Below are 13,634 nucleotides of genomic sequence, written 5' to 3'. Positions count from 1 at the left end.
CAGAGAAAGTAGCAGTTTGTGTTTTCCAGTTGTATAAATCGCTAGTGGAAAACGGCCAATAATGCATAGGTTGGTTCCCGGCCTCATCTGGGGGCCCAGCCACTCTCAGTGGCAAAATTACCGTGGAGTCAGCTGGGCCCATTCCAGGACCACCCACCCTGGCGACTCTCCCTCGAGTCGCTGCGGCTGGTCCATCCATTTCTCCTCCTTGCCTCCCCTCCCTGGCCACTCCTGGTTCCGCCTCTGCAGCGGCGGCGACAGCGGCTTGGAGCACAGGCGGGGCTGAAGGCCTAGGGGGAGCTGACTGGTATGGGGGGGAGAAATCATCTCTTCCAAGTTAGAATCAGGGAGAACGGGGTAAAAGGGGTTCTTTGGGGGCTTATGGAAGGAATTCTGCTTCTCGCAAGGGTGTGACGACACACTCTCCGCGGCTCCAAAGCTTCCGCCCCCTTCTGCTTATGGAAGGGATTCTGCTTCTCTCAAGGCTGTGACGACACACTCTCCGGCGGCTCCAAAGGTTCCACCCTCTTCTCCTGCTTATGGAAGGGATTCTGCTTCTCACAAGGCTGTGATGACACACTCTCCGGTGGCTCCAAAGGTCCCGCCCCCTTTTCCTGCATCGTGAGCATTCTCAATGCCTTTAACGGGGTAGGAAGATAGGGTTTCACCCAAGGGGGAGGGGATTCCACTATATCTTGCCAGACCAGTATATAAGGTAGTTGGTCTGGGTGACCCTGGGAGCCTCTTTGGAGGATGACATTCTTGACCTACAAAAGAACACTTGTTAGAAAAGTTCCTTCTCGTGGCCAGCCTACATTAAAGCCGGGCCACTCAGTGGCACACAAATCCCGGAACTTCTTGTGAATTTCGTCACTCAAACTGTGAGCCCTTTCCTTTAGTTCTGAAAAGTTTTCAGTCATGAGACTTAATGGCGTTATTTGTGTCTGTCCCATCTCACTTGTCAGTACTGTCGCCCCAACAAACACAACCGACGAGACAAAAGGGAAAACGGCAAGAGACACGACAAGAGACAGACAGTAGCGGCCGCAAAAACAAATCTGAAAGTACGATAGGGGAGAGACAGACCGTCTATGAGTCTGACCTTCCCCACAGATGAAGACTTCGTCTTCCAGATAGGGACGTGAGACGTCTCCCATAAGCCCCGGCCGGCGGCTTTCCAGTGCATCCGCCTAGCCTGATGCCGACCTCAGAACAAAGTGTGGAGCTCCACCTGAGACACAGAACACAGATGCGCTAACCAGGGAGCAACTTACTGAATGCCGGCCTGAAAACCCTCCGGACTGGGGTCTTGGGGTCTCTGGGATCCCGGGAGAGCCCCCAAATGTAGTGGCCGAATGTTCAATCCGAGGGACCACCAAGAGCCAATTCCGATGAAAGTTCAAGAGGGTCTTTATTTACAAGCTTGAGCCTGGACCTCTGTCGACAACCGATACAGCGGAGTACATTCAGAGGCTCTGATTTCCTTAAGCAGATGCCTTTTATGCTTTTACACAAAGAGAAGGAGTTTAGGGGGCTTTCCAGTTCTGTTACCATTTAATTGGGTAGTTCTTCTGGTGGTCAGCTTAATCGTGGAGGATTGGCTAGCCTGACTCGGGCTGACCTTGGTCCACTAGCTAGGGAAGTTGCAGAGACATCTGGAAACTTAGGTGATTACTTCCTGGCACCTGATTGGTTGTTGCTAAAGGGAAAGTGAGATAAGGGAAGAATAACTGGAGCTTTGCAGTTTTTCCCTTAACTGGAACTTTAAACAATTACAGGTTATGTTTTATGACAGAAAACTAAAAACTAAAAATGGCTGTGCTATTGTCCACAAGCCGATTACATATTTATTGGGTTATAGCATGCTCTTAACCTAAGTCTATGGTATACTTTATTATTGTCCTCTCAATCTTAGTATTAGAAACTTAGATACATGATGCCAGCATCTGCCTAAAGTATTTCCAGTTTATACCCCTGCTTCTTGTCATTCATTTTTTCACGTACTGTTTGTATTTTGCCCATTTTGTATTTTGTTTCATTTAACAGACTTATCAGGCTTCTTCTCATTATTCATCATGGAAGCACAATTCCTACTTTTAAGGAGCACATTGTTCACCTGGGAGACACATGCACCTGTGTTAAAAGCATAGAAATCACACATATACACATGTGTGTATTTGTGGCAGAAAGGGCAGGAAGGCTATATGCTAAAATGATAGTGCTTTGTGCAGGTAATGGGAAATGTTCTTTCTCTACATACTTCCCTTCTAAAGTGAGTATGTGTTATTCTGTTACCTGAGCAGACTTTAACAAAATATCACAGGTTGCAGCACTGTGTACCCCTGCTGTTTTTTACATTACAAGATTTTGCTTTCCATGCAGTTTCCTAATGTTAGGATGATGACCCATTTGCCTTATTTTGTGATGTGTGAATTATATCTTTCCTGTTACTAGCAAGTGGTCAGCCGAGACTTCCGGCCGCAGCAGTGCCATGCCACACATTAAGACATACTTGAGGCCTTCTCCAGATTTCAGCAGAATCGCATGGTTCCTTGTCACAAGGTAAATCTTCCTTACCTTCCAGTGGGAGGAATTTTGAAAATGTGTTTGTGACTCTTGCTCTGAATGTCAAATGACTTTCTAAGAGTCACTTGTGAATTGATCACCATTATCTTGCAGTGTGTTTGTGTCAGATGACCCTTATTTAAGGAAGTCCCAAGAGTAATCCCCTTGGAGAGTGTGTGATGATCGCCTAATTTTACTTGTAATTCTAGATATTTATAAGGTTTGCATCAAGTTTGCATTTACTTCCCTTATTTAATACCTCAATAATTAGGGATTAAGCAAATTGACATTGGTTCAAATACGGAAGAAAAATGAAATATTAAAATTAATGCTTTTTTTCTTAACTAGTTTCACCTTAAGTGATTGAAACTTGAGCAGTCTCTGGTATGATGGCTCATGCCTGTCATCTCAGCACTTTGGGAGGCTGAGACAGGAGGATCACTGGAACCCAGGAGTTTGAGACCAGACTAGGAACATAGCAAAACCTTGTCACTCCAAAAAATTTTTTAAAAATCAGCTGGACATGGTGGCACACTTGTGAAGTGGAAGGATCACCTGAACCCAGCAGGTCGGGGCTGCAATACGGTGAGCCATGATTTTACCACTGCACTCCAGCCTGTGTGACAGAGTTGAGATTCCAAATTTAAAAAAAGAAGAAAGAAATATGAGCATTCGAGTCTCTCGTGTACCTTTTTTTAAACATCTTTAAGTTATAATTTGCATACCATAAAATCTAAAGTCTAAAATTTAATGGGTAGGTATTCAGAGAATTTTGCAACCATTGCAAAATTAATAATATTTTTGTCATAATCTAAATTAAGAAATTTTTTGTCACCCCATAAGAAACCTCCTACCTGTCAGCATGTTTTTGATGATTTACTATAGGAAAATAAAATGCTGTTCCCTGTCCAGACAGGAGCTGTAACTAAAACTTCAGATTCTAATCCCTAGTCTGACCCACCATTGAGTACCTCTTCATAACTCCGTAACATAATCAATGTCAGTGGCAACTAATTAAAGTATTGCCAAGTGAATTATTTCTTTAAGAAAGGAATAGCACTTACGAACAAACTTTTAAACAAAAGAACCACTTATCTCCTTTTGGAGAAAGAGAGGTTTGTTTTAAGTAGTTGGCTTGTTCAATTGTTGGGCCTGGCAAGTCCCTAGTCCTCGGAGCAAGCTGGCAGCTAGGAGACTTGGTGGGATGTGATGTGGCAATGTTGAGTCTGTTTCAGCTTTACTGGAAAAATTGGATTTAATATCTACTCTTAAAGTGGAGTAAAAAGGTGGACATCTTTCACAGCAATTGCATGAGTGTTATTGATTGTGTTTCCAGGGCATTAAGGAAGGTTGAGATTAAAGTAACCCCCGAGTCATCCTTTTCTAAAGGCAGAGTTTCTGTCATTTGAGTTCAGTGATGGCGTGTGCTTGGCTCTGGGAACAGGAGGCGGGAGCCCTGCTGTGCATGGGACACTGCTCGTCACCAGCCCGTGTGAGGGACGCTGTGGAAGTACTATTAGATGTGTGTGGCCTAGCTGGGGCTGAGTGGGGTCGGGGAAAATGAGGTGAAGCTGAGAAGAAAGTGGGTTTCAAGTCAGCCTGGGAGGAGTCCTGAGGGTCAGCCAGGTGGAGCAGAGCACTTAAGGACAAGGCTGGGGGGGGATGTACTGGAGTTCCTGGGGAAGAAGTGAATGATTCCCTGAGGCTAGAGAAAGGTGGACAGGTTCAGGTGCCATTAGACTTTAGAGTGGGTTTTGTAAAACTAGGACACTATGCAGGAATTATGGTCAATTCAAAAAACGCCACTGTCAGTTAGGCATTTAGTGTCTGGGATTGTTCTGTCCTGTGTGAACCTCTGCTGTAATAATGATTGACTGTCACCAAACTAAGTCAATTACAACCATTTGAAGTCTATTTTAAGAACTTTAAATTTGCCATTATGGAGCTGTAGCTTTTAACTTTATTCTGGAATAGCTAGACGGCACTGCAACTACTTGACACATGCTTAAGGATTAACAACAACATCCCTCAGTGACTTCAACATGCCGGGTGTGTCTGTGGCTTCGTGCATACTGACTCGTTTCACAGCGTCTCCGGAGAACTCAGTGCAGAGCGATTTGACCGGGTACTGCGATCACACACAGTGAGGGGACCCAGGCAGGAGCAAGGCACTGGCCTCCGGTCTCATGCCCCCTTAGTCGAGATAGCTGTCGTGTGCCTGTTTCCTGCAGAACCTGACTGAATCAGAAGAAACAGCAGCACACTTGACTTTGTTGTATAAAAGGAGAAGGAAAAGGCCCACAGAGCATCCCCCTATTACAAGAGTTTCTTTTTTTTAGATGAGAAAATATTGTTTATTTAGAAAATAAATTAGAGAAAAAAGAGGAGATTCACCTCCCAAAGGTAGGGGAGGGGACTAAAGCTTAAGAAGACATGGCCTGGCTATAGCTCAAAGTGCACATGGCCACACTATAGCTTAGTAAGGCAATGGCCTCACAAGGCTTTCTGAGAGACAACTTAAATGACAGCTTAGAAAGTACTGAGAGCTGCTCACCTAGCCCATCCATAGCAGGAGACAGTGGAGATTTTAAGCATAAGTGATGTCCACCAGGAAGCAGCTCCCTGGTGTGTGTTTGATTTTGTTGTTTGGTTTTTGGATCTTTCTCAGTTTGGGGGTTTGTTTGTCTGTTATTATCTTATCTCAAAGTTGGAGCACTCCCAGCCCGAGTTCATCTTATCAAGACCAAGGTCTCTTTCCCAGTCCCCTCCTCAGCCCCATGGTACCTGCCTGGCCTCTCGTCACCAGCCTGAAAGCACTTTCACTCTTGCCCCCTCTGAGCAGTCTGCAGACTCTCCCTAAAGGCTCTTCCGGTCTCTGCTGGCCTCTCCTGCCCCCTATCTTTAGGGGCTTGTCCACATGTCACCAGGGAGCTCCTGCCTCACCGTTATGTCTGATCTTGGAGAGGAGATGGAGCATGAGCTTTAATGTTTCACACAGTACCAGACAGGATGGTCAGTTCCGACGGGCACAGTCTCCTCATCTGTACAGTACCTGTGAGGGTGGTAGGTGCCAGGCATGATGACTTGATGCACGGCTGCCCTCCAGCCTGGGCGACAGTGAGACCCTGACTTGCAAAAAGAAGAGTGGCAGAATCCAAAAGATCTTTAAAAACTCATCCCTTGGCCAGGCGTAGTGGCTCAGCCTGTGATCTCAGTACTTTGCGAGGCCTAGGCAAGAGGATTGCCTGAGCCCGTGGGTTTGAGACCAGCCTGGCCTGAGCCCGGAGGTTCGAGACCAGCCTGGGCAACTTGGTGAAACCTTATCTCTACAATAAGTCACAAAAATTAGCCGTATGTGGTGGTGCTCATCAGTAGTTCCAGCTACTTGGAAGGCTGAGGCAGAAGGATCACCAAAGCGCAGCAGGTCGAGGTCGAGGCTGCAGTGACTGTGAGTGTGCCACTGCACTCCAGCCTGGGCGACAAACTGAGACTCCAACTCAAAAGAAAAAAACCAAAAACCTCACCCCTTGAAGCACACCCCACGTGGCCCCTGTCTTATGTCCATAACATCTTGGTCCTGTGGTTTCTCTACCCATGGTAAATAGGGGACAGTTGCGTCCTGGGCATGGGAGGTGGCTCATCCTACTGACGTTTCATGGTTGTGAAAACTGGCAGCAGAAGGACAGCATTGGGCTCTTATAAAAGCGCCGCCCAACGCTGGGTTCATCTTCTGTTTTATTCTCGCAAACAAGCCATGATAATCTCTGCTTCCCACTCTCGTGTGTTGTGATTGAGGTTCTGACTGAAGACGATTTTCATGGCTCTCCTGGGTCATGTTTTAATACATAGTTGCCATAGTTACCATATCACTGAGAATTGTAAAATCTGCACTAAAGCCTGTTTTTTGTTTTTTTTTTAGTAGGAGTCTTACTCTGTCACCCAGGCTGAAGTGCAGTGGCATGCTAATGGCCACCGCAGCCTTGACCTGCTGGGCTCAGGTGATCCTTCTGCCTCAGCCATGCAAGTAGCTGGGACTACAGGTGTACACTACCACACTCAGCTAATTTTTTTTTATTTTTTTTTAGAGACTAGGTCTCGCCAAGTTGCCCAGACTAGTCTCAAACTCCTGGACTCAAGCAATCCTCTTGTCTCCGCCTCCCAAAGTGCTGGGATTACAAACATGAGCCACTGTACCCGGCTGCTAAAGCCATTTTTAATGATGTTTCTGTTTTATTACTGTCTGCATTAGAAGTTTTTGTTCTATTCTAAGAGAAAATGAGTTTATAATTACCAGACTTCTTTTCCTATCAAAATACCCATCGTGACTTTTGGTAATTATTCGTTTAATGCTTTGTTTTCTGCCAGACTGGCCAATGCAGTGCCTGACCTGTAGTGGCTCAGAAAACTGAATGAATAAATGAATGGTATCCCCCTTAACCTAACTACAGTTTGTTTTCAGATTGCTTTTGAGATTTTTAGTTTGTTTTTTTTTCCCTGTACATTCCAGGATAAGTATACCTCCTCAAATTTGCTCTCAAATGATCCCCTTCATGGGAAACTCTCTGTAGCCCGACCGACCCAGTGGTGTCTTCATAGCACTTTCGCTCGGTCCTTTCTACATCTTCCCATTGCTTCTTCATGGATCCCTTTTGCTTCTGTATGTCTCAAGCTGCTTGTAAGCAGGTGCCAGGTCTTATCATCTTCATGTCCTTCACATCTGACACTTCATGGCATGTGGCCAACAGCCAACAAATGCTTGAGTTGGATGACTTAGAAAGCTTTTTTCCAGTAGATAGTAGGCTCACAGCAGAAGGAAGAGACCTGTCTTTCTGTCCTACTCCCTAGCCACCTGCCCCTCAGCCTTGGAAACCCTGCTGCCTGTGGCTTGGATGACAGCTTTGATGCTTTGTTGCATTTTCAAGCTGAGGGTCATGAGATGTGATGTCACCCACTGGCCAATGGCTCATGGAGGGGATGACCCAAGGTGGGTCTAGAGATCCAGCGCTCACTTGAGATGGCTATTTCCCAGTCTTGCCTCTTAAATTGTAGGAAGTTCATTTATAATCCTGGCTTTTATTGCCGTTTGAGGATGCTTTAAGAACGGCAGAGAAAATATGTGAACGCTTCCTAGTAATTTGTGTGCATTCACCATGAGGTAACTGCTTGGGTTTTAGGGCTTCTAGTCATTGGGCCTCTTGGAATTTTAAAAGGCACTCTAGAAAGTCTTTCTCAGTTTTGCATGGATGACACGGTGACATAAAAAAAATATGTGACCCAAAGACTTGTTCACAGATATGTAGCCTTTTCTTAACTCAATACATGGCTAATTTGAAAATTGGTCATATTTAATTCTATTGAATTAAGACAAGTATGTTCAGCCAGATGTATATATTCAAAGACACTTAACTCACAGCTTAGCTTGAACTTACTAAAATGCTCTGTTGACTGGCTATTTCCTCTTTTATATAGTTGCTTACTTTTGTATTTTTTATAAGATTTTCTTTCCATCTCTGTAGATCCAATCATGAAATCGTCCCATGTTCGATGAGCAGTCTGTTGTGAGGGAAATTGTTGATGACTAATGTAGTGTTTAAATTTTACCACAGGATCAAGCAGGCAAGAAGATGAGCTTTAAGAGAAGCCTTGGCGTAGAGGACAGTGCCTAGGTGTAATTGGCAAACCCAGTGAGAACAGTTGGGGAAGTTTTGCACTGTGGGTGGTCAGAAAGCAGGGTGGATACCTGACCCTTGTAGGAGTGTTGTTAGGGTTGCCTAGCAACTGGCAAGCAATGGGAGAAAGTCAGGGATGAGCAGAGATGCTGGTGCAGCCACTCTGGGAGAAACAGACAAGTACTTGACTACAGTCTGGCTATGGCTTTTTGAGGAAATATCAAAGACATCCCACCCCGCCATCCCCTCACCTTTCAGTATCACCGTGTGTAGCACTGCTCCTCTAATGTCTGTTCCTCTAATTCTGAAACAATGATCTTTTCTTTCCCCCCTGTCTGAGTTTTTTGGTGAACATCAAATTGGATCACACAAAAGCTACCTGTTGATGTCTTTGGGCAGCCTTGGCTTCCTGGCACTGCAGCCCTGAGATACTGGGATTAGTGACTATGCCTCAGGGATTTGGTTGCAAATGACGATTATCAACACTCAGGTCTGCAGGTTAGAGATGATTCAAGGTCACGTCACCATCCTGGCTCTCTTGCATCCTGGGGCAACCAGGCCAAAGGTAGAACATGCCCCATTCCAAGCTCACTTGGGCCAGTCTCATGCAGGGTCTCTGATGGAAAGCTTGAGACCCAACCAGGGCTGCTAGACCTGTGTGTACTGGCATGGCTAGTCATACATGTACCTCTGGCTTGAGATGAGGAGGTGCCAAACCTGGAGGCCGCTGCCAGGGACTGGCTTCCAGAGTAGAACCTATCATAAATGATAGCACGTCCTTGCATGGTGCTTGCTATATGCTGACTAAGTACTTTCTTATATTAATTCACTTAATCCTCCCCACTAAGAGCTAGGTACTATTACCACTCACATTTCAGAAGTGTGAAATCCAAAGAATCAAGAACATAAATAATGTACCCGGAGTGACCCAGCTGGCAGGCAGGAGAGCTGGGATTTAGCCCAGAGAGATTTTTTTTCCCTGCTGTGTTCCTTGGCGCTGCTCTAGGCTTTAGTTATAGACAAGGAATGAACTGGTTGTGGTCCCTGCCCTCAGGGATCCTGCATTCTAATTAGTGTTGCCCTCTGTTTTAGGGTTGATACTGAGATGTTATTGCAGGAGAGACAGCAGAACTGGGTGATGGCTGAGAGTGGGAGGGGAGAGCCGGATGGCCTGTCAAGAGACGCAGACACACCAGGCGTGGCGGAGCTGAGGGCTTAGGGCTCTTCACCATGAACTCCACAGGACAGGAATGACTCCCAGCAGGCTATGTGCCCCAGGCAGCCCAGGAAGATAAGCACCAGCCTTCACAGACCGTGGAGGGGTTGGAGAAGTCTTCAGGAGGCTCTGCACATTTTCTAGGATCCTGACCAGATGCTAGCCACATGTTGGCCTGTCCATTCTTTTTTTTTGAGTTGGAGTCTCACTCTGTCGCCCAGACTGGAGTGCAGTGGCCGCTCCCAGCCACCGCAGCCTCAACCTGCTGGGCTCCGGCGATCCTTCTGCTTCAGCCTTCCAAGTAACTGGAACTACAGGCACGCACTACAACGCCTAGCTAATTTTTTGATTTATTGTAGAGATGAGGTCTCACCAAGTTGCCCAGGCGGGTCTCGAACCTGCGGGCTCAGGCAATCCACTCACCTCAGCCTCCCAAGGCGCGGGATTACAGGCTGAGCCACCGAGCCCGGCTGGCCCATCTATTCTTACCCGACCGCGTGGACAGCCAGCGTCTGCAGCCACACCCTTGCTCACAGACACCTGCTTCAACTCTCTCGGCCCCTTCCCATCTTTAACACCAGGGCTTGGACTGAATCTGTGGTTTTCACGCTGTCCCATGGAACCCTTTGATTTCCAGAAACCCCACTGAGGCCACTGCAGCAGTGGGCCTGGGCGGAGGTGTGCAGGTGGCTCCTAGTCCACACTTGCCTTCTGCTTGCTTTTAATGTTTTCTTTAAACAAAGTGTTCTCCAGGTTTAAAAAAAAATTAAGAGATTATGATAGTAGATCACCTCCCAGTGCCCATTCTGACAAACATTTCATAGCTCTGAAAGTATTCGTACATTCCAAACCTCACCCCCATGTTGTGCATTACAGTTCACAACCCTGCACAGTAAAGAGATGGGGTGATGTCAGGTAAAGACATCAGTGACCACTGTACACAACCATGTACAGAGCCAGCCATGACCGAAACTCCAGCTTTTACAGTCTGCTGCTGTCTCCAGGTCCTTGTACCTCCTGCCTTTCCACCACAAGAAGTGAGTCACAGCATGGGACCATTTCTGGTAAAGGTGAACAGTGAGCAGCTTCTGGCTATCACACTGGTTCCTGTTAAATACAGGCTCAGATTCCCTGACCCGGTGTTCTCAACACCAGTTTTAACCTGAAATTTTGGAAGCCGATTTTTACCCTACTTGACAATAACTTTTGTCATTTTGGTTCCTTGGCATAGATATGATGGTTTCTAAAGTCCTTTCATTCCATTTGTGGGATCGCAGATAGATGGAGCCTTTTAAAGACTAGATCAGCAGTGAGGCTGTACTATGCATGGACACTGAAGCTTCTATTCAGGGTTCAGTGTGGAGATAAAAGATTTGGGGGTCACAAGACACCTTGGGCTGAGGACCAAATGAGGCTGCAGATAGATCTGTCCAGACCTATTGGTGATTTGTCAGAGGTGACACAGGCGCTCTTACCCACGCTTCTCATCTCCTGTCCTGCTCTGCTTGTGCCTGTTTGAAAATATGCATCGTTTTCATTTTCTTCTTCTGCTGGCATTTCTTTGCCTAATACTCTGTATCTACCCAAGATGAAACCTACCCATGAAACACAGTGGACAGGATGCCTCCTCTTCAGCAGTTAATCTCACGAGATTGTTCAACATCTGCAGAACTGGTTTAATTTTAATCATGCTATTACATTCCCGGCACTGTATCACTCATCCATATTAAAAACTGGGGGACATCCATCTGTATCAGTATCTTTTCTGTGTTAAACTGAGGGACATACTTCTGTATCAATTTCTCATCTTTATTAAATTGGGAGACATATATCTATATTTTATAAAGGAAATTATCTTTACAAAATAAAGGCTCACTACATTTCTGCCTGGGGACTTGTGCTAGGATTATGAAATCGGTAAAGCAATCTGGTGAGTAATCTTTTAGACCCATCTACCACCAACATTTGTTGGATTAGGAGGCCTGAGTGGACCTCCTGAAGGGCATCTTGGTTGTGTCCTCATTTGGATGATTATGAATAAAAGTGCTAGAAACATTTGTGTGCAGGTTTTTGTGTGGTCATCAGTGTTCAGCTCTTTTGGGCAGATCCAAGGAGCACAGTTGCTGGCTGGTGTGGGATGTATGTGTTCACCTGTGAAAAATGGCCGACTATCTTCCAGGGTGCCCGCTGTACACCCAGCAGTGAACAAGCTTCTGTTCCTCCAGTCTCACCAGCATCTGGTGCTGTCAGTGCTCTGGATTTTGGCTACTTTAATCTCATTATTGTTTGAGTTTGCAGTTCCCTAATGACGCACTGTGATGTTGAACATGTTTTCTATGTTTATTTACCATCTGTATATTTTCCTTGGCAAGGTATCTGTTTGGATCCTCTGCCACATTTTAATTAGGTTATATTCTTCTTGAGTTTGTTTTGTTTTGTTTTGTTTTTTTAAGTTGTCTCACTCTGTCGCCCAGGCTGGAGTGCAGAGGCACACTCACAGCCACCCTAGCATCGACCTGCTGGACTCTGGCAATCTTTCTATCTCAGCCTTCCAAGTAGCCAGAATTACAGGCGTGCACTACCACCTACCACGCCTGGCTAATTTTTGATTTATTGTAGAGATGAGGTCTCGCCAAGTTACCCAGGCTGGTCTTGAACCCGCGGGCTCAAGCAATCCACTCACCTTGGCATCCTAAAGTGCTAGGATCATAGGCTGAGCCACCGAACCCGGCCCTCTTCTTGAGTTTTAAGAGTTCTTCTTCTATTTTGGATACCAGTCTTTTACCAGATATTTTATTTGCAAAGATTTTCTGCTGGTCTGAGGCATACCTTTTTATTCTCTTAACAGTGTTATTCTGGTCAGGCTTGGTTACTCAGCCTGTAATCCCAGCACTTTGGGATGCTAAGGCAAGTGGATTGCCTGAGCCCATGGGTTCAAGACCAGCCTGGGCAACTTGACGAGACTTCATCTCTATAATGAATCAAAAATTAGCTGAGCATGGTAGCTCATGCCTGTAGTTCCGGCCACTTGGAAGACTGAGGCAGAAGGATCTCTGGAGCCCAGCAGATTGATGCTGGGATGGCCATGAGTATAGCACTGCAGCCTGGGTGACAGAGTGAGACTCCAAAACAAAAAGCAAACAAAACAGTGTTATTCACTGAGTATAAATCTTAAATGAAGTCCAGTTTATCAGTTTTCTCTTTCATGGACTGTTTTTGGCGTTGTGTCTTAAAAGTCCGTGTCTTTTAATGTTGCTGTATCCTTATTTGTAGGCATGCCTTGTAAATCCAATCTGATAATTGGTATTTTCCTGGTGACTTTAATGCATTTGTATTCAGTATCGATGCTGTTGTATTTCTAATTTTCCATGTTTTTCTCTGTTGCTCCTCTGTCCCTTCTGTTAATTCACCAATTTTTCTTTACTCCTTTGTCTTCTACTAACTTGAAAAGTATAGTCAATTTCTCATCTTAAAAGAAAATTCTATTCTTTGTCTAATTTAAGAATCTAAAGTATTTTTTCTCCTTCCAAACAGCCAAGAAAGGTAAAACCCCAATTCCAGTTGCGCTTTCTCCCCAGTGCTGTCTTTCTCCAGCGTTTCCATCTTGTCCTTAGCCTTTCTGAATTCTTCGTTGTCCTTATTATTTCACAGTCAGCGCTTGTTTCCAGTAACCTCAAGTTAACTCATTTCTCTGCTTTTTCTTCCTGGTAGCAAACTCCATTTCATCTTCTGAATTATTTCCTTTCTGGTTATATCATTGAAGTCCTCTCTCTCTGGCAATAAGCTCTCTGGTGTGCTTTTTTCTAAAACTGCCTTTGTTTTTGCCACATTTTTGAGTGATAAGTTAACTGGATTTGAAATTCTGGACCCACCTGGGCAGCGAGACCTCATCTCCACAGTAAATCAAAAAATTAGCTGGGCGTGGTAGCACATGCCTGTAATTCCGGCTACTTGGAAGGCTGAGGCGGAAGGATCACCGGAGCCCAGCAGGTCGAGGCTGCGGTGGCCAGGAGCGGCTACTGCACTCCAGTCTGGGCAACAGAGTGAAACTCCAACTCAAAAAAAAAAAAAGAAATTCTGAGTTGGCAGTTATTTTCTCTTTAAAGGACGTTTTCCATTGGCTGGAAAAGTCCCCTTGGGAGAAAGGGAAACAAGCCCAGGGGATGCAGACAGCCTCTAGAAAC

At 45.5% G+C, this 13,634-nt stretch overlaps 1 protein-coding gene across 1 annotated transcript in view; it reads left to right on the top strand.

Moving 5' to 3' along the window:
- Positions 1-1,091: 1,091 nt before the first annotated feature.
- Positions 1,092-13,634, top strand: part of LOC103252810 (tyrosyl-DNA phosphodiesterase 1) — a 30,109-nt gene continuing 17,566 nt past the window's right edge. Inside the window, exons 1-2 of the mRNA XM_008051403.2 lie at positions 1,092-1,141; positions 2,455-2,562. Coding sequence (XP_008049594.2) covers positions 1,092-1,141; positions 2,455-2,562 — 158 coding nt within the window. The remainder of the gene's footprint in view (positions 1,142-2,454; positions 2,563-13,634) is intronic.

This window comes from Carlito syrichta, unplaced genomic scaffold (assembly GCF_000164805.1).
Source record: "Carlito syrichta isolate Samal-C Ts95f unplaced genomic scaffold, Tarsius_syrichta-2.0.1 Scaffold171376, whole genome shotgun sequence".
Classification (NCBI taxonomy): domain Eukaryota; kingdom Metazoa; phylum Chordata; class Mammalia; order Primates; family Tarsiidae; genus Carlito; species Carlito syrichta.
Note: the sequence above shows the minus strand (reverse complement) of the source record. Positions and strands in the feature narration are given on the sequence as shown.